Raw genomic sequence first — 24,517 nt, forward strand, 5'->3', positions numbered from 1 at the left:
CGTACATTTATAATGACTAAACAAACAACCACTCTGGTGTGCTTTTCATGCTTCAAGTAATTTCATTTCTCCCAGGAGAAGAATGTGAAAAATGCTTTTAGTTGTAGTTATCAAAGGAAAGGAAATGAGCCACAACAACAACAAGATTAAGTTTAAACAGACCTGCTGTTAACACAGTATCAAATAAAATATACCGCAAAAATGAACATACTATTATGTATGTTTTGGCTACAGCTGCATTTTCCCACTGAACCTTTGTGCAGAACTAAAATCGGATGAAGCCAACTTAAGTTACTTTAATTTTTTTTAAATACGACTCTGTACAGATTGCACGTTTTACACCAAAGCAGCTCAATATCACAGTTAGAGAAATGAAAATGCCATCTGAAAATTTTCATTTTCCTAGCCCAACAAAACCCAGCAGACTCTCGTCTTCAGGGTCAGAACAAAACCAGCTGCACAATTTTGTAAACAGGATGAGAGGTTGTCTCTAGGATCCTACTGAACCTCACACGCACATGCACACACGCGTGCACACACGCACAGCACTGTCCCTTCTTCCAGTGACTTGCAGCAGCGCGACGCTCAGTACCACAGCAGGTTTCTTTCACATTGTGTTCACAGAAGAGCAGTCGCGGCCGTCTGGTTGAGGGGTGTAAGGCAGTCTCTCGGGGCTGCATAACCATCATTCGTCCCGGGATCTGTCTGCGGATTCGGAGGGTCAGGGTCTCTGGCTTTGGGCTTGTCGTAGGCGCCGTGCGCAGGCTTGGGGCCGAGCAACACGGGGTAGTCTCTGCTCCTGCTGCCGGCTGCGGCCGGGGAGAAGCTGCCCGAGGACAGGGAGTGCTTGTGCGCCGGCCGGGGCCCGGGCACGCGGTAGCCGCCCTGCGCCGAGAAGGTGTGCGCGCGCAGCACGTGCCGCTCCACGATGGGCGTGGCGTACTCGGGCTCCGGGGACGTCAAGGGCAGCGCGTACTCGTGGCGGCCGGTCCCGAGCGGGCAGTCGTAGTGGCCGCCGGCCTCGGCGGCGTCCGTGTCCATGGGCCGGAAGGTGGAGCCCTTCCTCGTGACTGTCCCGGTGCCAATCATGAGGGGCTGCTGGTAATCTGCAACCGAATGAGCAGAAGACACATCATCTGTGCCCCACTGCGATACGTTTGCAGAAGGGGATGCTCTGCTTATGGCAGTGGTGGACCACTCTCCACGGAGTGCCTGAGGTGGCCCAGGCACCTAGGAAGGATGCCAGTGCTTTAGGAAGCCTCAAGGGTCACGGGAGACCAGAGAAGGGGTAGATTACGTTTAACCCTGTCTATTTAACCCTGGGCTGTGGGGAGAAGTACTTAATGGAGAAAGTGGCTCTTGAAATGCTACTTTGGGAGGTGGAGGTAAAACCGAGGAAAGGGAGGAGATAACCATGAAAACGGAGTTTGAAGTGTCCAGAGTATGAGGGATGCGGAGTAGTCTGTTCAATGAGATATAAGATTGTAGGTCAGGGCCTAGTGGTGACGGTAATGAAAGAGCTCACATTTACTGAGCCCTTACTCTGTGCCAGGCACCGTTCTAAGATAGTGAGATACAAATTAATTAATTTAATCTTCAAAAGAAGCCTATGATGTCAGGACTATTGTTTCCATTTTATAAATGGGAAACCAAAGCAGAGAGAGACTAAACGATTTTTCCCAGATCAGACAGCTAACAGGTGGTGGAACCAGGATTTGAACACAGGTCCCGAGTGTGTGCTGTTAACCAACTGGTAGATCATGGGAAACACTGAGTGCCTTGCTAGGAAGTTTGTTTAATTCTAGGGAAACGTACAGATCGGCAGAGTTAGAGGTAATTGTGGAGGCAGGTTGAAGAAGAAAAGATTAAAAAAGTGAGACATAAAAAGCAAAGAGAAATGAAACACAGAGGTCACAAACCAGGGGAGTAGAAAGGCCACACTCTGGGGACACTATTCAGAGGGATTTTTTTACCAATGACATGTGGGGTGTGAGGAAAGAGGGAGCCCAGCACCCTTCCCAGAGGGTAAGCCTGGATGGCTGGGGTGCACAGTTGGGAAGCCACTTAGAAAAGAAATGTACAGAGCATATGTGGTGAGGGTTAGAAATGATGGACTTGATTTTGGAAACACTGAGGAACTGGTGACACTGGCATGTAGAGGTGACCAGCAGACCACTGAGAATTACTGACTGACTGGGGACTAGGAAGGACATCTGGGCAGCAGAAGCAGCATTGACAATCATGCAAGGAAAGGCTCTGCAGCAAGCTCCAGAAGGGGCTAAGACTGTTCAGGGGAGACACCACAGGTGAGTGGGGCAAGACAGGGACTGGGGCCTTGCATGTTTACGGAGGCTGAGAAGGACCATTCAGGGAGGAAGGAAGAGAGGCTGTACCAGAAGCTGAAGGAGAATGAGGAAGAAGAAAACAGAAGAAGCGTTCTCCCTTCCCTTCACTCCCAAAGACAAGAAGAGGGATTTTGGTTGGAGAGATGCTCTCCTTGTCCATGAAGTGGCTCAAACAACCTTTACATTGGCACCTCTCAGACACCGATGTGCAGGTGCATCACCTGGGGAACTTCTGCTATAGCAGACCTGGGCATGGCCCGAAAGCCAGCGTCCCTAAGAAGTTCCCGAAGCTACTGGTCCTCAGATGACACTGTGAGTAGTGAAAAGCTGGTGCAGTGCTACTCAGAGCGTGGTCCATGGATGCCAACATGTAAGAAGTGTTTGCAAAGAAATAAGTTCAGAAATTGAAGCTAAGTGCTTAGAAACTTACAGCAATATGAGAGTAATTTTATGTCTGCTGAATCTAATAATAGAAAAATTAGAGCTCTGTATTTTGTATGCTCTTTTAAAATTTCTTAATTACTAGCAATTTATATTATATTTTACAAAAATATTTGTCCATGATGGATTAGAAATAAAAAAAAGAAAGGAAGAAACAAAAAGCAAAAAATGGATCCCCACAGATAGTTTGGGACTCTTGATGATGGCTTGTCAGGGCCACCAAAGCCATTCTAACACTGGAAGAGTTTATCTTCTATCTCCTCTTCCTCAAGGGCAGGAGCTGTATTTAATGCATCTTTCTAGTCCCTCTTCCCCAGTGCCTTAATCAAAACCTTGGTAACAAAAATAGATTAAGGGCTTCCAGATACTAGCAGTACTTCAGGGCCGTCACTATGCATGTCGTTATATCCCCTGCAGGTGTAAAAGCCTTGGCTGAATGGGGCCTTTGAGTAATAGCTCAGTATGAGTTTGTAACTCTCAGAGTGCAGAAAAAACTTCACACATTTCTGATTTATTGTACCCTATCTAAACAAAAGGATTTTAGTCTTATTTCTCTCCCATCTCCCTTTCCCCACAGGCAGCACCTCCTATCTAATACACATAGTCCTGGAGGTGTGACACTTACCTGCCATATCACTTGTGATGAGGTCTAACTTTTGTGTCATCTCCTTCTCATTGTCATAGCTGATGGTAAACTCAGTTGACTGATGTCTGGCAAAGGGATATTTAATCTGCTTCCAACAGCCTGGAATAAAGATAAACATGAAGTAAACTAATACAGAATATCAGAAATGAATGTTTCTCCATGAGTCAGAGCTCAGTCTACCTCTTGATGGCCGACTGTGACAAATGCACAGCCATGGCTCTGAGAACAGCATGCTGAGGTCATGAATGATAACACCAAACATGATCCCAACTATGTTTCCCACTGTGCCTTTAAAATGTATTGTGCACCCATCAGGTCCCAGATTATTCCTGTGTGAGACCATCTGGGCATGTGTTTCAACAATCTGTATTGACACGGCATCCATGACCCAGAGGAAACAAAACAGCTGGTGTTTAGATCCTGTGGAGGCAGAGTCCCAAATGGTCCCTGAGCTTTCCCAGGGGTCCTGCCTTGCTGCCCTCTCTCTGGATTGCATCCGACTCATAGCTTGGACATCCCGTGTCCTAACAATTCTCTGAAACCTGGCATGAGCCCTGCTTGATCCTGTCCTCACTTTCACAGAGTGGAAAATACAGTGGAGGCCTGCAGATGCTGAGAGCACTGGACTACATTCAGTTCACCAATGCGGCTTCTGTAACTTCTCCCTGATGACACAGTGTGGTGGGCTAAACTTCGGTGGCCAAAAGAAATGAATGTTGACAGATGAAGGGGATGATGTTAAATAAAAATAAAGTGACCATGAAAATTCTGAATTAAAATAGGCAGGACAAAATAAATTTTTTCCTTGTAGATTTGCCAACTTAAAGGCTATAGAGCTTGTTTTTTTAACCATGTAAGTGTAGGCCACTGGTCTAATCATGTTCTCAATCAACAGATCCTGTCCTTTCCTCAAAGCCAAAATAAAACTGTAGACAGAGCTTTTAACCTACCTGTTTTCTGAGCCTCAGTAGATCCATATGGATTTCCTTTCTTCTTCCTCCTAGAAGAATGTATATTACTTTTATTTTGTATGTTAGAAAGCATGCCTTATTATTTTATTTTCTCACTAGCTCATGCAGTCTATAAAATCCTAAAGCAATTCCTCATGACCCCAAGATCTCACTTCATCGCTATTTACTATACTCCAGAATAAAATTATGGATATCCTTAAAAGCATTTAACACAAACCCATTAAGCTAAGGCATGCTTTAACTAATGAATACCTACCTGAAGCTTAAAAACCAGACATTTCATACCCTTTCTCACTTTTGTCAGAGAACTATTCTTCATTCTACTTGTACTAATAACACATTTATAAGTTCCAAATCTGTTAAAAATATAAAAAGAGAAAACTTCGGAAGGGTCTCCATCTTTTGTTTAGATCTAATTCCTAACATTGTTACAATATGTTATAAATATGGAGTTTGGGATTCTGGAAGAGACTCAGAACTCATCTGGGTAAACTCCTTTATTTTATGTATGTAAAATGGCGGCTTGGGAGACAAGTGACTGGGCTGCTTGGTGACAAAGGTGGGACCAGAACACAGTCTTCCAGACCCTGATCTAACACTCTTTCCACTCTACAGGTGACAGAAAGAAAGATACTTCAAAGAAATACGTGAGTTCCAGGACACTTTGTTAGCGATGCTCACCAGTTAAGTCTTTATCAAAGGTTTCTTTTTTTTTTTTTTTTCTCTTTTTGTCTTTTTTCGTGACCGGCAACGGATCGCAACCCTCAGTGTCGCGCCTGTACTGGACCAGGACCAGCAATGGGATCGCAACCCTCAGTGTTGCGCCCGCACCTCACTCAGCCAGTGAGCGGCTGGTCTGTACGTGGGATCCAAACCCTTGGCGGGAGCGCCGCCGCGCTCCCAAGTGGCGCACTGTAGCAGTGCGCCACCGGGCCCGGCCCCCAAAGGTTTCTAAATGAAAAGAACTACTTATAAAGTAAAACTTGATCATTTCTACTCCTTCCTAACTTATTTCTAAAATGTAAGTTGACATTTTATCTTGCAGGAAGTTATGATGCTTTTCCATACACGAATATCTGAAGAGCAAGCTTTTTGGTTTTATAACTGTTTGCATAATTATAGAAGAAATTTTAAAATGTAAAATCACATACTTCCTAAAGGCAGCAAAGATCCCCATTCCAGCAAGCAGCAGGGCAATGAGGAGTACTGATGGAATAGCCACAGTTGTGAAGTTGATTCCTAAAGAAGGGGAAAGCCACCACATTACAACATAATTGACCAGTAACAAAATTTCATGACCTAAAACTGAACATTGATTTGAAAAGTCTTCAACTGCCTACTATATGAGGAAAATGAATACACACCAGGTATTTACTGATATTGGAAAGCAAAAATAGAGGATTCAAAATCCTGGCTAAAATTTGGGAAAATAAAATTTATTTCCCCCACCCCCTCTCAGTTTCCAATATTCCTCAAGGATTAACATTTATTCTAAGCTTGTTGCTTGCCTCATGTTAGAATTTAAAAATCAGAATTGAGGGGACGGGTTTAAAGCAGATCCCCCCAGCAAGGAACTATTTAGACAGGGAAATGATTTCAGTACAGTGTGGGGCTCTGAGCTTGGCTCCAGTACCCGTTGCCCCAGACGGTGGGTGGGTGTGGGTGTGGACCTATACCACGCCAGAGGCCTGGAACCCTGGGATTCTCATTTCCAGAGCTTTGGAGCTGGGGACTGAGAGGAAATGCAGCCTGATGACCTCAAACAGCATTTCCACTAGGTTGCATGAAACACTACACCATGTTTTCCTACAACTCCTTCTGCTTTAAGAAGGAAGGTCACTTTAACAGCCACTGAAGCAGTCCCCAAGTTTGTAGAAACTACACAAACTAAAGGAGAAATATTTGCTCTTCACCCTTCTTTTTTGTGATCATGAGTGAAAATGTATAGATAGATCATAAAGAAGAGGAAGAGGAACTTAGATGGGAACAAAATTCATGTAAGTAAATGTGGTTTTACTTATAAGAGTGAAAATTTGGGAAAAATCTAACGAACAAGCGTAGGGGAATGATTAACTAAATAATGGTATATACATACAAAAAAATACCATAAAGATATTAATAATTGTGTTTTTCAACTATTTAATAACATTGGAAAATGCTCTTAATACAATACAAAATGAAAATATATGGTACAGAAGAGAATATATGGTATGCTAACATTTTTACCTTAAAGGTAGAAATATAAATATGGTTGACTGGATACAGTGGGATATGGTGCTCATCTGTGAATGCTGATTTATTGCTGATTTTTATTTCCTTACTTAATTTTCCTAATATTTTAAAATTTTATAAAATTAATATGAAAATTATTTTATATTCTCTAAAAATAAATGTACTTTGTACTTTTAATGGTCATTACTTGAATGTTAAATGTTCACTTAATGTTCAAAATTCAAAAAGTATAAAAAGGTATGGAATGGAATGTTTCCCTCCTATCTCTGTTCCTCCTCCACAGGAAGCCAAATTATGTGTCTTGATGTTTTTCTAAAGATATTGCAGTGAATATTCATTCTTTATTCCCCATTTTTACACAAGTGCTAAAGTGATATATAGACTATTCTATACCTTGCTTATTTTTTTTAAGTTGTCAATATGTCTTCGAGAGCTTTCTTTTTGAGAGTACTTCAAAAAGTTCATGGAAAAATAGCATTAAAAGATACTACAAATCTTTCCATGAACTTTCTGAAGTACTTTCATACATTCTTTTTTTTTATAGCTGCAGAGTATTCCATTGCATTAATGTGATATTGTCTTTCCATAAAATATTTACCTATTGTTTGAAGTGCACATAAGTTTGTTTCCAATCTTTTCCTACTTACAATATTGCAATGTACAGTTGTGGGCATGCACCATTTTACACGTGTGCAAGTACCTCTGGTCCCTCTGCCCCCAGCACTGATATGACAGAGAAAAATAAATTTTGTTGAAACTACTGTGATAGTGGGTGGGGTAGCAGGTATGCTCCTTTCGAAACCACAAAACAATAACTGTTTTACCTGTGGCAATTTCTTCTGAGGGGATGGGCTCCTTGATTGTCTCATCTTCTCTCTCATTTGAAACACCAGTGTTTAGACTTGTTTTGTGCCAATCATTACCTGAATCATTACCTGAGAGAAAAAGTATGTTGGAAAAAACCACATTAGTAACAATGATAGGTGAAAGAAGATGACCAGAGTTAAATAACTCACAAACTCATCTTGAGCCCCACCTTGTGTAATCTGGCAGCCAATGAGCTCCACTTTCAAGGCTATCCTCTGATGCCACTTCTGGGGAACAATCCGCACATATCTAGCCACGATGGGAGGGATAAAATTGTTCTGCACTGGGTCCCGAAAGTTAGAGTTACCCTGAAAGACCTACAGAAAGAAGTTACTTTTACCTGAAGAGTCTATTAGTTAGTTTTCAGGTCTTCATCAGCCCACTCATACCTGATTATATGAAACCAAAGCAAGAATGCCATGTCTGTTCCATTTGTGTAGACACTCCTGATAAAGGCTCTGCAAACAAAAGCTAAGTTATCTAACTAAGGTGGTACTGCTAATCTGTTTTCTGTTTTAAATTTCATTTTGGATGAAGAAGCTAAAATTGCCCTATTGGATTACTTGATCTTGATATTTTTACATTAATATGATGCTATTAACAAGCAACCTCAAGAGCACAAGTCTTCAACTCTCACATTTGCCATCCCTTTCCTAATTCTCATTGCCACTAACAGCATCCCAATACCAATTTCCAATCCAAACATCCACCATACTTGTACTGAAGCAACCATTTCAAGTGACCAACTTTCACTTCCCAAGAATATCACGAGTATTTCATTATGGAAGTACAAAATAATTAAATCACAAAGGTTTCTTAAGGTTTTTATTGTCACTTTTCTTATTCTTGCATGCTCAGGGAACCATGTATTTTCCTAATGAAATATCTAATGTAAACACACTGATAAAAATATATGGAGTCCTGCTCCCCTACTAAATCTCTTTCTTCCAGAGCTTCTCTTACCTTTTCTTCATTATTCACAATTCCTTTATAGGTCTGCCATTTAGAATTGTTTTTGAAGTTCATCACGAAACTTTCAACATAAAAGTTGAAATTTGACTGTGTGGATCCTGCAGTTCTAATTCCTTGTAAGAAAATGTTATTTACAGGTTAGTTTTAAAAATATGCTATACATAACATGTATTATAATGTTTTTTTTTTCCTTTTTGTCTTTTTTACTGACCGGTAACGGGATCGCAACCCTCGGTGGCGGATGTACGGTACAGCAGTTATAAGAGTGAAAATTTGGGAAAAATCTAACGAACAAGCGTAGGGGAATGATTAACTAAATAATGGTATATACATACAAAAAAATACCATAAAGATATTAATAATTGTGTTTTTCAACTATTTAATAACATTGGAAAATGCTCTTAATACAATACAAAATGAAAATATATGGTACAGAAGAGAATATATGGTATGCTAACATTTTTACCTTAAAGGTAGAAATATAAATATGGTTGACTGGATACAGTGGGATATGGTGCTCATCTGTGAATGCTGATTTATTGCTGATTTTTATTTCCTTACTTAATTTACTTCAAAGAAATACGTGAGTTCCAGGACACTTTGTTAGCGATGCTCACCAGTTAAGTCTTTATCAAAGGTTTCTTTTTTTTTTTTTTTTCTCTTTTTGTCTTTTTTCGTGACCGGCAACGGATCGCAACCCTCAGTGTCGCGCCTGTACTGGACCAGGACCAGCAATGGGATCGCAACCCTCAGTGTTGCGCGGCACCACCGGGCCGGCCCATAACATGTATTATAATTTTAAGTTTCTTTCACCGCCCCCCCTTCCCATTTGAAATTTCAGATCATTCTACAGACCAATTTTTATTAGGTGAATTTAGAAACTGTTCACAAATGAGTGTTTTCACACTGACAAGGTATCATAAAAAGGTTTCACCATTGGGGTATTCTCTCTCTACTCCATACATCCATATTTACAACGTGTACACAGGTTCTTTTCACAGAGGCAGCGTGAAGATTTGTTATATTTTAAAATGATTTCAAGTACTTTGAGGTAGAGAGTAGAGGCACATATATAAATACAAGTTGAGTATCCCTTATCTGAAATGCTTGGGACCAGAGTATTTTCAGATTTCTGATGTTTTTGCATTTTGGAATATTTGCAGATACTGAACCAGTTGAGCATCCCTAATCTGGAAATCTGAAATGCTCCAATGAGCATTTCCTTTGAGCATCATGTCAGCACTCAGTTTTGGAAATCAGAGCATTCTGGATTTAGGATTTTCAAATTAGAGATGCTCAATCTGTAGTAAGCATAATTTCAACTTCAAGTCATTTTGCAATCATGAAACTGCTCCTGCAATTGTGTAAGTACCTGTTATTTTCTTTTTCTCCCCCAAATCTATCTCTAGCCACTCTCGTTGTTTGTGGTTGTTGTTGCTGTCGCCTGACGCCCACGATGGGCCTTGGTCCTGAAGTCGGGCTTGGCCAGGAGACCAGTGAACTTGTTCTCCAATTTCATTTTCCCACTGCCAAGAGGAAGAAGCTCTGATTTGCCTGTCAGCTTCCAAACTCAAGGATCTGCTGCAGCCTAAAAAAAAAAAAATGTATTCAACCTAGTATTCAGCTGACCTACCTCCATTCTGATATCAAATCAAGTTTTTAATTACCAGTTTTTTAATGGCTCAGCCTTTTATTTGACTCATTTGTACTTGGTATAGTTTGGATGTATTTGTCCCACAAAGCTCCTGTTGAACTCTGATCCTCAATGTGGCAGTGTTGGGAGGTGTTTAGTGCATGCGTTGGATCCCTCATGAACAGATTAATGCCCTCCCCTGTGGGATAGGGGACTGTGAGTGAGCTCTTGCCGGAATGGATTAGTTCCTGTGATAGCTGGTTGTTAAAAGGAGGCTGGCCCTCCCCACCCCCGTCCCCGCCCCCAACCCACCTTGCTCACCGTGTGATCTCCCTGCACCCACCGGCTGCCTGCTGTTTTCTGCCATGAGTAGAAGCAGCCTGAGGCCCACACCAGATGCAGCTGTCCCAGAATTGTGAACCAAATAAATCTCTTTTCTTTATAAATTACCCAGTCTCAGGTATTCTGTTATAGCAATACAAAAGGGGACTGATACAGGACTACAGCATCTTAAAATTGTTGCTGCTTTTCTTTTTAAAACGTCATTGAAGTCACATCTCCTATAAGTGACACCTCTTTGTCCCCACTATAGATTTTCTTTTCTAACCTTCGAAATTCACCCTGATCTTAACAAATTGTAGTGTGTTTTAAAGGTTTAAAATGCTGAGGTTTTTTTCACATTAAAGGATTTGGAATCAGCGGGGAACTCCAGTCTGTGTACCCTTGAAAAGCAAGCACATCCAGATCCTCTGAAGATGAGTAACCTGTACCCAACATCCTTCCCCATGACCTTAACTGTACCATGTCCGGGAGATGCGGAGGTAGCAAATAAAGGCCACACTTGTCTTCCTGGGCAAAGAAGACATATTCATATTTTTATGTTGTTTCCCTTTAAATATTTTACTTTATGCCAAGGAAGAATATTTACCTAGAATATATTCCATGGGGGAGGAGCTAAACCACCTTTATGTTATATGCTTCTGTTCAGTAACTTAATTCAAGATAACCACAAATCAAATTGCAATATTTAAAAGCTTTTTCTGTTAAATTCGAACATAAAGGAATTGATCTTAAACTAAAAGTCATTTCACTTTCTATTCTTTTTGGCAGAAGTTTGAGAGAGGTTAGATTATAAAGAAAAATATTTTCTGTTTAATTTTAATTAGGTTTATTGTCTTGTGTATTTTTATCAGCACCGCACTCTACCGAGTGAGCCACGGGCCGGCCCTGTCTTGTGTATTTTTAAGTCATGGGAAATTTGGTACAATGTGGTCTGACAAAAAAAGGAAAAAAAAAATCTTTTAAACTTAAAATCTGAGGGGTTGGAGGAATAAACTACCACTGAAGAATTTTAAAATAGCAAATTCTTAAGGAAAGCATAATCCTTACCATTGGAGGTAAACAGAAATCGCTTGTCTGACAGGGAACCACTGAAACAATAAAGATAAACATGAGGTGAGCTGCTTAACCAGATCTTAGGACTAATACAGAGCTGTGTCCCAGGCTCATACAACCTTCCCACATGGATCCTCCCAATGCCCCTGCAAGGCCACTGCTATTATCTCCATCATCAGCAGCCTGTAGGTCAGGAAACTCAAGCCCATGGAAGGAAAGCAACTTTTCTAAACTCATCAAGATGACAAGGCCCAGGACTCTGAGACACTGCTTTTGAATCAAAACCTGCGCAGTTTCCAACACGCCATATTTATCGGGAAGGAATGTGCAGATAAATAGTCTCAGGAACAACTTTCAATCCCCATTAATTAATACATGATGATGGAGGCAGAAAGGATTACTGCCCTGAAATCTCCCTTTGCTTTAGCAGTCATCTTAAAGCATCCCACTTTGTTTTTCATTGTCAACAAGAAAGGGGGAAGCCTGGGCACTTTTAAAAGAAATAGCATGTCATTTCCAGCTGTCTTCTCTATTCTTTTCCTAAGGGGTCTTGCCCCAGAAATGTTGCTCCAGGGACAGCCTCAGCCCTGTCTCTGTCTCCTCAGACACACTCCAACCTAGTGTAACAGCCAGCACCAAGTCATGAACCAGTTCCTGCTTCTGGAGAAAATGCATAGCATCTCACCAGCCTGGCCTGGGCCCTCCGTCTGGCATCAATCCTCTGGCCTCGATCCTCTGACCTCTTGACACTTGTGGTTCTACACCTTGTATCACTCTCACAGAGGAACTTACTGAATCAACCTTGTTCTGTAGTTGTCTCCGTCAGTGCAGAAGAGATTCCTAAGACCCAAGATCATATCTGCCCTTTAAAAAAATCCCTCACCAAGTCAGTGGTGTAAAAAATACATAGAATCAATGGAAAATTTGGATTTCTCATTGCTTCTTTTATGTGCATAGTACTTACTATATTAGATACTGAGGTAAACACAAAAAGGTAGACACCACTGCTGTGTTTAATTATTTTACAATCAGAGGCTGGCCGGTTAGCTCAATTGGTTAGAGCGCTGCCTTGTAATGCCAAGGTCAAGGGTTCAGGTCCCTGTATCGGCCAGCCACTAAAAACAAACAATCATTTTACAATTAGAGTATTACTTATCATTTAAAATGTTTAACTCTGAATTATATGAAAGAATAATGGATAGAGAGAGAATTAAAATATGAGGCATACAGAGATCTCAAAATACTCTGGCCAAGAGAATAAGTACCTTACCATCAAAAGCTCTTTTCAGAAGTAACAGGTAGTAAAACTCTCTGGAATTAATTTTCTTTCACATTCTTTGTCTGTTCTCAGGCTCCATAAGCCCTGGCATTCTAAATAAAGATTGTGTTATAATGTCTGCACTGAATATAATGCAGGCACCAATCATTCCTCCCATGAGAAAACTCAGATCCACTCGAGACTTGCCTAAGGTCACAGTTAGCGACCACACTGGGACAAGGACCTAGCTCTCCTGACTGTTAAAGAATGTTGCACATTGTTGCAAACCTTTTAAAAATTTTTATTAAGATTTAATTAGTGTCTCTTTTTTGTCTGACTTTTTTCATTTTCTCTGGTGTTCCTGCACTAAATGTTACACATGAAATGTGCCCCAAATAACACCACTGCAACCCTGAGAGCCCTAAGCTCGCTTCCACTGCCATGAAATATCGAAATTTTTATTTTTTGTTGTTGATCAAAGAGAATAAATAACGGAAAGAAAAATAAATTTGGAGTTACCCCTAAGAAGAAGACATCAAAAAAAGCTCTCCTTCTAATAGCTCTCTGCCTGGTTTTCCTCCATTATCAGCTAGAATATGTTTTTCCATTTCACTTACTAAATTAATTAAATCCAACCACTTAAAGAATTCTATAGGTAAATAAGCCTTCTCTTTTAAAAATGAAAATACCCTAGGAGAGTTAGGGTTCTGAAGCATTCACACATTAGGGTGAATGAATTCATACCAATTACAGAAATAAGAAGCCTCCCACACAGAGGGTGTCAGCCACACCCCTCTGATGTCTGCATCCAGTCCAGCGAAGACTACCAAGCCTCTGCCGGAAGCCCCCTGGGATCCCCTGCCAGAATGAGAGGGGTGTCACGGGCCTTGACCAAGCCCCACGCTCCCTCTGTCCTCATCCCCCTCGCTATCTCCCTACCCTCTTCTCCTCTCTCCCTCCCCTCAACTGCTCTGCAACATCTTAGAATGTAAAAAATAACGATAATCATAAGCATAAATTATTTAAAAATGAAAAAAAAAAGAAAAGAAAAGAAAAGAAAAAAGAAGCCTCCCAGAGGGCTACAGAAGCATTCAAGAAAAGTCTGATGTGAACAGAAAGAAAGGCTTCCCCTTCTGACAGTCAGAGCCATCATCCTCTGGATGAGGTCACTCCTTCCTGATTCCATTCTGGCCTCCTCAGATCAAGGAAGTGACCTGACCCAGGATAAATCCCAGAAGAGCCCTGGCTATTTGCTTTGGGACCCCTTCTTCCTCAGCTGCAATGCTTCCTTCTGTGTTTTTTCCTGAATGGCAAACAACCATGTGTGGGAACATAAGTTCAATGACCGCACGTAGAGTGGTTTCCCAACAACAAAACAACACAGATAACAACAACTGCTCCCTGAAGATCCGGGAATCTCAGTGAGTGGAAGAGACTGTACTAACATACGATTTACTCTTTGCTCAGTGCAAAAGAACAGTGCAAAATCTCAGAGCTAGAACGAGGAAGGGACCTTGAGATAACTCCGACGTTCCAGGTACTCCCACCAAAACAAAAATCAGACAATTGGTTCAAATAACTATATGGAATATGGAGCAAAGCTTTTTCTAATTTATCAATAGTTTATATTTCTGTACTCTTCTTTTTGCATGGAAGTTTAATTTCAAATTATATAAAAATTATATGTATTGTCTTAGGTCCAGTTGATGCAGAAGTAATTGAGAGCATAAAGCCTACTTTGATTCAATAGTTTTGATAATTTTTGTTCAAAAGTAAAATAAAATCTAAAGAGTACAGTTAAACTTTTTACTATCCTACTTTCCTACAAAAGAAGCATTCAAATATATGCAAACATAGGCAAGAGTTTCCAAAAACACAAATTTAAAGCCAAAGGCCAGTTTTCATTCCTATTTGTTGGGAGATAGCAGTTCCAACAAATTTAGGCCAGAGCCTATTATCTTCCTGAAATAGCACCCGTGTATCAATAGAAGAAACCATCAAAAAACATAAAAAGAAATAGAGCCTCAAAAGTCAAGGTCAAGCTGACGTTTAAAGTCTTACTGTGAATAAATAATTGATTTTACTATAAATGAAGATGCAAATTTTAAAATAAAATTTTAATGTTTTAAAGAGTTTGAGGTAAATATAGATGTGGAGAAAATATGTGTGTGTGTATGTATAATTTTATTTGTTTGAGAAAGGACTTTAATTTCTAAAGGCATCCTGTTACTAAACTGTTAGATCTTAAACTTTGGCACAAACTTAGAGACTAATCTGTCTTTGAATGTTCAGATAATACGAAAAGAACACTTTGTGGCTCTCACAGCTGACAATCCTATCTAGAGAAGTAAAGTAAGTGGGAAGGCCACTGCAGGCGGAGAACACCACTACTGAGAGGTAAGCTGCACGTCCAAGCGTGTGGTGTGCTCCCTGTCCTAGGTGAGGAAATGTCTTCTCCTCTGTGGACTACACACAGCATTGCCTGCATTGCTTGTGAAAGAGTTAGACTGGAGCACCCTCTCCAGTTACCCACAGCCTGGCCCCGGAGCTTGGAACTGCCACTGAGCAGCTCTGCCTTCTCCTCAGCCTCCCACCAGCCAGCCTGCTGCCGTGAGCGTGGGGTACCAATGCTCACCACGACTCCTCCCCAGCGTCCCTCCTCGGGCCTTGACTCTACCCCTGTACTTCCTCTAAGCCTGTTCCTGACTCCCACCAAACCCAAGGCTTGCCTCCTTCATGAGGTGACCTAATCGACCTCTCTCCTAACTCAGTCACTGCCTCCTATCCCCTCCCATGAGCGCAGGCCAACACCCCGTATCATGAAATACGTTTCAGTCCCAAAGTTTACTTGTGAGTTCATAAATTGGTTCTTTGGAACTTAAAACATATTTTCCTAAAAAAACAAAGTTAAAACTTGTGGTCAGGACACCTATTTGACCTACAACATTGCTAACTATAATACATTTAAATAAAAAGTAGAAGGGGGAAGGGAAATATTATCAATGCTGACTTGGGAACTTATCCACCACCCATAATGTGATTTTTACCAGATAAGGTGGTCCACAATGCATTGTGAGAATGGAACAGTAAAAGAGGATCACGTTCTTTCTGCATGCAAGAGGGGACTAGGGCAAAATGCCAGGGCAGGGGGAGATCTTCACACAGATTCGTGAATGGTAGAAGATATAGGGCCTGACTTACTTTTTCCCACTTCTGGATCCCAAAATGCCTATAGCCTCTGTCTTATGCCTTATTCTTGGGACCCAGACCAGGTGGAAACCTGTCCAAGAAAAACACAGTGTCGCAGCAGCAGAAAGACATTTCCAGGGGCAAACAGGCAGCGAGGGGGCATTTCTCCCTCACTTGGTTTCCACTCGAGGGGTGCCACCCACTTGACCACTCAGAGCTGCCACATGTGTGGTCTGTACCATGTGGTGGCCCTGTAATGAGTTCTACACAGCTCTAGTTTCTACTTTCAAGAGGCTGAGGAAATCTGAAAGTATGAAAAGTTTAGGCTGACCTGTTTAATGCTATTGACAAATTTTTTTCTTATGGACTTAAAAGAACAGAGATGACACAAAACCAAGAAGCTAACAATGTTAACAAACTTTCATCTTTTTTCACTTCCAAGCTAAGATTCATCATTAAGAGATTGTCTCTAGGAATCTTCTAGGGAGCTCCGTGGTTCTGCAGGGGTTTATTTCAGTTCCCTGTCTCCATCAGTATCTTAGGTAGTACTGAAGATAACCAGTAATTTACCGAAGGTGTAAAAAACAAAAAAGAAATGAACCTTTATTTTCTACCACTAAAGCACCCGAGAGTAAAAAGACTCCTCTGCCATGGGGCTTCAGATGGGTGCCCTTTTAATTTACATGTCAGCATAACCACTGAGCTTTTTTATTGCTACATTTATCTTCCACAGAGAGACCATAAATGCTGCTCTAAGATCTCACACATATTTTTCCCAGTTGAGAATCCCTTGGTATCACATCCCTGCTGTCCTTTTGAAACTGTGAGCTGATTAATTATGCCTTCAGGGTTACCTTCCACTCAGAACAAAAGACAAGTACTTACTCCCTCGACAGCACACCATTGGCCAGGACTCCCTCATATCGGCTGATCCCTTTCCGCTGAAGCACGCTGATCTGGCCCCCCAGTTCATCTGCAATTATTCCCGCATGGATGGCAGCTTTGCACAACAAAGAGGTCTGAAACACAGCAACATCATCATTCACAGCTAACTTAAGAACACATTTAAAATATGGTTGGAGTTTTCTGTTTTGTGTCTGTGGTAATGTATAGTAGTGGCCCCCCAAAGAATAACACCTTCTGGTGGCCATGCTTTTGTGTAGTCACCTCGCACACTGATTTGAACTGGACCCTGTGGCTTACTTTGTTCTCCTGCAGATAACGCAGGCCAGCCAACTGCCACACATGGGAGTGAAGCCACCATATAGACCATCCACCCCAGCTGATCTGCCCTGTGATGGCAGCCTCAGGAGCAATTCCAGGCTAAGAGAACTTAGCCCATCAGCCCCAGCTGCTCACCCACAAACCCATCAGCAAATAAAATGGCTGTTATTTCAAGCTACTAAATTTTGGGGCGGCTTGTTAAACCGAAATAAATATCAGATCCAGTTTCTTATACTGAGGTTACTAGATGCACTTATTAAGTATCATTTGAAAAGGTGAATCTACCATACCACAGCTTCGTTTTTTAATTAAGTGTGAGATTTAACATGACATCAAAACCAAAATGGTAGTGACAGCCACAGAACACTAAATGGGACAGAAAACTTTTTTTTTTTTTTTTTACTTTTTCTTTTTTGTGGCTGGCTGGAATGGGGATCTGAACCCTTGACCTTGGAGTTATACGGCTGCATTCTAACCAACTGGTACATATTAGTTGACAAAGTTCTTAGAGGGAAGATGAACAGCTCAGGGCCCACAGCCCCCACCTCATTTCCTGAATCTCCTCAGAGAATCAAACAGCCGGTGCCTGCTCCACCCTGCATGGCCAGTCTGAGGCTCCCACAGGCTGCTGACCGTGCTGACAAACCAGGAAGGAGCACCTGACCGGCTCTGATGAACAGAGAGTTGGTTGCAGAACTGGAGCTGGCTCCATCGGGAAGTGGGGCTATAGAACCAACTAGGACTCTTCCATGGAATGCCTAGTCCCATAGGTCCCCAAGCACAGGCTTGTGTGGGAGGATAATAAGGCAGTCAGGCCCAGGACTGAGAGGCTGAGAAAGATCATTTTCCAAACAAAATTTAGCTATGCTCCACTTCTCCATGACAGCTAATGCCAAAAAAGAGAAGCAGCTCATGAACCTGTGTCTCAACAAGTAGACTTAGGAATTTCCTTGTGCTGATGACAACGCTCTTTATCTTATTTGCAGTGGAAAAATTCCCTTAGATTTAGGTTACAATATTAGGAGGACCTTATAATTAATCTTGTTGCAATATGAGAATTTTTGTGACCTTCAATTCAGAGAGTTCATATTTCCCAAAGTAGATTAGATTTGGCAAAGTAAGTCAGTTTTGCAATAACTACTATCATAGCCAAAAAGCCAGGGAAGACTTCACAAGAGAAAAGAAATATGCTGAAACACAGATGCAGAAACTACCCTTCCTGATTTGGGGGGAAGAGGAAGAAAAAGAGGAAGGAGGAAGAGAAGGAGAATTATGAGAATTATTATTTTTCCTCAATTTACTCATTAAAAAGCTTTCTCATCACTGGTTTGTACTCTTGGGGTACGGAATGGAGGAGCCAATTGTAAAGGGAAAGTCCTGAATTTAAATTCAACAATTTAGTTTGACACGCTGGCTCTGACTCTTACTCCACTAGTATGCGCACGTCATTTCCCTGCTCTTGACCTTGCTCCCCAATTCATCTGGACAATGAAAAGGCTGAACTGGATGTTGTCTAGTATCTTTTCTGAAGGGTTGTCACCTTGTGATTCTAAAAGGTACCCAGTGTACTTTTATAGGATCCATGCAGGCCTATCTCCCTTTCTAAGCCCCAGCATGTAAACATAAACAATCCAGTGTTCTGCTGGGCATCTACTCCCACTGTCCTTGGGATCCTCTGTCTTCCTTGGAATTCTGTCTGAGGTCTTCATCCCAGCAGATGGTCTTCATCCCAGGAGCCCTGCCCTACATAGAAGTGCTCACTGGACCTGGCATGTTTAAGGGCCTCCTTGGTTATCAGACGACAGGTTCACAGGTCAGCAAGGAACAGGACCAACCAGCACCACTGGCCAACAAATATTCTCATTTCCCACAGTACCCAGTATTGAGGGAATCCAGTGGTATATATCCTTTTTATGGAATTTACTTAATTGCAGCTTACCTTTTTCCATAATATTAAGTGCAAGCCAGAGGCCCTCCAAGAGAATAGCCACCAGGTATGGCTATCATATTATTATGATAAAATTACCAGTCTTTTCAGGGTTATTTCCTTTAAAAAAAAAAAATCACTCCCTCACCCAACCAACTTTAACAAGATTGACACTTATGCTTATATAAGTTGTGGTTTTTTGGGGGTAATAATTTTTAAAATTCATACTCGAATCTGATTTTTAAAAATTTGCTTTTGAACAGTTGTACAGTTTATACTTTGATTTTTCTAGCAATTTTTTTTTTTTTTTTTTGGCAGTTGGCCAGTGTGTGGATCTGAAACCTTGACCTCATTGTTATCAACACTGCTCTAACCAATTGAGCTAAGAGGCCAACCTCTAGCGATTTTTGAGGTGTAAGTCTCACTGAACTGCAAATATAGGAAAGCCACGTCACTGGTCTATGTTAATTAGTGAATTGCCTTAAAGAAAATTTATTAACTCAATGAAATAATTTAAATGTAAAAATTTTTCAGGAAAGGGTATACAATGGACAGCCAACGCCAACACCTACATGATGGCTCAGGCACTCACAGGTGTATGGTATTATCTACAATAAACCTTTCTGAAGTTCACTGAGCCACAAAAATGGCCAAACCAATTAGCATGAGGTAAGACTAAAATAACCTTCCAAGCGATTATCAAATCATCCCAGAATTGAAGCATTTTCTTAAATCTTTCTTTAGGAAAAATCAACCTGTACTGAAAAGTATTGATGACAATGTATTAAAAGGAAGTTTAATATATAAGTAAACATTTTAGATTGCATTTAATAAAACATGAACAGAAAACGGTAAGGCGGCATAAAGCACATGTTTTTTTTTTTTTTTTTTAAAGATGACCGGTAAGGGGATCTTAACCCTTGACTTGGTGTTGTCAGCACCACGCTCACCCAGTGAGCCAACCAGCCATCCCTATATGGGATCCGAACCCGTGGCCTTGGTATTATCAGCACCGCACTCTCCCGAGTGATCCACGGGCCGGCCCATAAGCACATGCTTTAAATGTTGGTGGAATGATGGTAAAATGTTAAAGTTTAAATTATATTACTCCTATCATATGAATTGTTCCTATGTTGCCACATTATTCATAATTATCATATTAATAGCATTTCTTTATATAAGTAATATTCATTCATTACAGAAATGTTAGAAAATACGAAAAAAATAAAATAAAAATCGCCAATATTTTGCCATCACCCAGAGATAATCATTCACTACTATAATGTATTTCCCTCAGGCTTTTCTCCAGTTTCTCCCCTTTTCCACCTAAACCAGGAATACACTATGCATATGTACTGTCTTTATTTTACAAAACGTCTTGAACACTTTTGGGAAAGAAGAGTTACTGAAACAAATTAAGTGATGTGTTCCACTTAAAAGCAGATGGTACAGTCAGCAGGCTTGGGAGAAGGTGCCGAGAGAAAAGCTGTTCTGGGGGCAGGTAAGGCAGATCATAAAGGGAAGCCCATACTACTTTGCTGGCATGGGAAGCAAACACCAATACGGATGCCTTAATTCATCAGTCAAGGAAACAGAATCACAGAATCTTAAGAATCCAAAAAGACCTTTACAATTTCCTGCTTATACCTCCTGACAGACCACCCCCATCTCCACCCTGCAGCACCCCTTCCCACACATATACAGTCTATCCCTGACAAACGGTTCTAACATCTGCATCTGACATTTCCAGTGCAGATTATGATTAGGAACTCATTGTTTCTTGAGACATTCTATCTCATTTTGCAATGTTCAATTATTCCTTACATGCAACTGAAATTGGCCTCCCTAAACTTTTATCCACTTATCCTAGTTCTGCCTTTTCAAGTAACGTAGAATAAACCAATGCCTTTTCTACAATACCTCTTTAAGACAACATATTCTTCTCTGACACAGAGCACCTGCTTCTTTAACAGCTCCTCTAGCAACTTATTTTACAAATTATGTCATGCTTACCTACAGGATATGCTTTGGTTGTGCAAAAGACTATTCCCTTCCAGAAAAGACCTGCTACAACTGAACACATTTTCTAAGATGAAGGCATGTGGAGGCAGACTCTAAGATAAGCCTCATGATCCCTGCCTCCTGGTATTCCCCTGGGTGTAATTCCCCTGAGCGTGGGCAGGAGCTATGACTTTCTTCTAACTAATAGAATATGGCAAAGGTGATGGGACACCACTCCCATGACAAACTTACATAAGATTATAACCTGTCTTGTTAGGAGACTCTCCCTTGCTCGCTTTGAGGAAGCGAGCAGCTGGACTAGGAAAACCCACATGGCAAGTAGGTGATGTGGCCTCTGGCCAAAATCCAGGAATAAACTGTGGCCCTCCATCCAACAACGCAGAAGTAACTGAATGCTGCCAACATCATGTGGTCTCAGAAGATCTTACATCAGTTGAACCTCAGGTGAGACTGCAACCCTGGTTGACATCCTGATTGCACTCCTGTGAGACCCTAAAGCAGAGAACCCAGCCAAGCCATGACTGGACTCCTGACCCACAGAATGTGAGAGATAATAAATATGTGTTGTTTTAAGCCTCTAAGTTTGTAGCAATATTGTTATGCAGCAAAAAATATCTAATACACCCATAATATGAAGACACACAAAAAAGGCACTAATCAGACTTCTTTGAAAAAAATTAGCTTTCAAAATACAAAACTTCCCTCTACATAAAATCATCCTAAAAGCAAATGGTACAAAACCAGTTAGTGAGTCAAGCAGGAAACTTGCTTGCCAGCACTTGGAGATCATGTACTCAGACCTACCATGCAGGAAACCATTTACCTGTTACACTGAAAGAGAGAGCTCCAACAGGAGAAGGCAAGATAAATACCTAAGGTAAGATAAAACAATGCTACCTCTCTTATTGTACGTAATTCTTAAGTTACTTCACACAACAGGAAAATAATAAATAAATAGTTTCTACTGTTAGGGAAAAATCTATACTTCAACTTTTTATTCCTCTGATCATTTTTAACTTTTAATTTCCTGATCATTCAGGAATATCTTATGCCAAGTAAATTTTCAAACTGAGGTAGTGTGAATCACTTAAGATTCATACAATTTATAGGCCAAATGAAATCCTGTGTTAATCTTGTAGGTAAAGATAATAACAGGAAAAAAGAAACAAAAAGCAAGATAGTGAAACCTGCCATTCCCAGAATCAGGATTTGCTACAAGCAAAAATTAAAGTCAAGCCACCCCCTCAACCACAATGAATTATCCATCTCCTAGAATGTATACATAAAGGCTAATTTTTGCCATGCATGAAGACACATGGCAGAACTTTTAGAATAGTTCCATCATTATATAGATTTTCACATTTCCAGTAACTCAAGCCAATTCCCACAAGCCAGTCGGTAAATCCAACTATTTTAAATAGCAATGTAAATTTTTTAAAAATCAGGTAATAGATTTCCAGGACAGAAATCTGTAAACAGAAAGAAATGGAGAATTATGTATTTGGAGATAGGGTATATAGTTTAGAAAAATGATTTCCTGGGAATTGATTTTTCTCTGGGATCAACATAAATAACCCAGAGAGTCTCATTAAGCATAAGAACTTGGGATTCAGGAAGGAAGGGGAATAATACATAGAGTAGGGCAGATGGCTTCAGTGGCACCAGACACAATGTCCCTATTCTGTGATGTGACTATTCATGTCCTTGGCTCTATAACATGAACCAATTGGAATGTTAAAAGAAAGAAATAAATTACAGTAAAATGGTTGCAAATCTATGACCTCTTATTAAAGGAGATGGAATAATACTCAGGTTTTGTTTTTCATTTCATTTACAGTATGCTTAACTGGAAATGCTAGAAATAGGAATGAGTGCATGGAAAACCTTGGTTTTTATACTTATTATTTCATTTCATTTATTCTCAGAGAGGAGAGAATCATGCATCTACCTAGAGTTGTATATCGCATTTGACTTTACTTTGTAATGAATTTAGGCAGGGTAACCAGCACTTACTTCTTCTAATTCCCTCTCTGCCATTACCCTCAATTACTTACATCTCTATATCCATCCATCATGTTCCCAGAAATGTCTCCTGCTATGTCTTTACAACCAGCTGGACAGAATTTGCTAGAAAAAGAAAAATAAAGAATTTATGTTATTAAATTATACTTAAACAAAAAAGTATTAAATTATACTTAAATTTAAAAAGTATTTTCTCTCCTCCATAGAACATGTGGAAATATCTTGCTTAAATAGTAAATCAGAAGCCTGATTTGTATAAATACAGATTGATCTAAAATGTTAATCTGAAGGCAAGTTTTACACAATAATTATTTGGTTTATATAAGGATTCACCACAAACTCTATTAAACAATGAGTCTCTCCATTGCACTTTGATTTTAAGATGCCCCAGAAGTATATTTAAGAAAAAAGGAAGCACGGTAAGGTGACTAGGTTAACAGATAAGTTTTGCATATTACATAGCAGCCAGAAAAGAGGATTTAAATGTTTTTGCCATATAAATGATAAATGCATGAAATGCATTTTGGTAATTGGCCACAATAATCAACCATACTGTACATTGACAAAATAAAATTTTAAAAAAAAGCAATAAATATATAAATAAAAAGATTAAAAAAGATAAATGCATGAGATGACCGATACATTAACTACCCTGACCCAAGTATTAAACAACATATATATGCATCAAAATATTAGATTGTACTTCGTAAGTATATACAATTACAATGTGTAAGTTAAAATTTAAAAAAAGAAAAAAGGAAAATTTCTAAACATTATATACAGTATGATCTCATTTTTATAAAAAAGAAATATCTAAAATACGTAACAATTTATGTCTTCTATGGATAAAAAGAAGACAAGGAAGAATATTTGAGGATTTTCTCTGGGAGTAGAATTGTGAGGAATTTTCAGTATATCCAAATTTTATCATTTCCACATGTAATGAACAGGAAAAATTAAGAAATCTTTCTTTTTTTTTTTTCTTTAACTTAGTCTCCAAAATCTGGGGCTGTATTTTATACCTACAGCACATATCTATTTAGACTCACCGAAGTTCAAGTGCTCAATAATGACATGTGGCTAGTGGCTACTATATGGGACAGTACCGGTCTATGTTAGTTATGAATTACTTATACAATAAGGAAAAAAAAAGATATATTTTAAAATTAGGATTCCATTTACTTAACAGTCATTTTTTAAGAATCTTTCCAGAAACATGTTATGGCATGTAATGTGGTCGAAGGGTCGGTCTTGGTGTCAGGGGTAGGGTAACCCAAGCTCCGGCACTACCTAGCTAGCTGTGTGACCCTGAATATTGCAAATAATCCCTCTTAGATTCAGTTTCTTCATTTCTAGAGGGAGGGAGGGAGGGA

General features: G+C 40.1%; 1 protein-coding gene across 1 annotated transcript in view; it reads right to left on the minus strand.

Annotated features, from left to right (window-relative positions):
• Positions 1-539: 539 nt before the first annotated feature.
• Positions 540-24,517, minus strand: part of DCBLD1 (discoidin, CUB and LCCL domain containing 1) — a 32,190-nt gene continuing 8,212 nt past the window's right edge. The window contains exons 6-16 of the mRNA XM_008576626.1: positions 23,177-23,249; positions 16,835-16,968; positions 11,497-11,537; positions 9,847-10,062; positions 8,466-8,587; positions 7,672-7,819; positions 7,460-7,570; positions 5,555-5,642; positions 4,383-4,432; positions 3,412-3,531; positions 540-1,106 (exon numbers count right to left, since the gene is read on the minus strand). Of these exons, the coding sequence (XP_008574848.1) occupies positions 619-1,106; positions 3,412-3,531; positions 4,383-4,432; positions 5,555-5,642; positions 7,460-7,570; positions 7,672-7,819; positions 8,466-8,587; positions 9,847-10,062; positions 11,497-11,537; positions 16,835-16,968; positions 23,177-23,249 (1,591 nt within the window). The 3' untranslated portion in view covers positions 540-618. The remainder of the gene's footprint in view (positions 1,107-3,411; positions 3,532-4,382; positions 4,433-5,554; positions 5,643-7,459; positions 7,571-7,671; positions 7,820-8,465; positions 8,588-9,846; positions 10,063-11,496; positions 11,538-16,834; positions 16,969-23,176; positions 23,250-24,517) is intronic.

Source organism: Galeopterus variegatus, unplaced genomic scaffold (assembly GCF_000696425.1).
Source record: "Galeopterus variegatus unplaced genomic scaffold, G_variegatus-3.0.2 Scaffold1374, whole genome shotgun sequence".
In the NCBI taxonomy this organism is placed as follows: domain Eukaryota; kingdom Metazoa; phylum Chordata; class Mammalia; order Dermoptera; family Cynocephalidae; genus Galeopterus; species Galeopterus variegatus.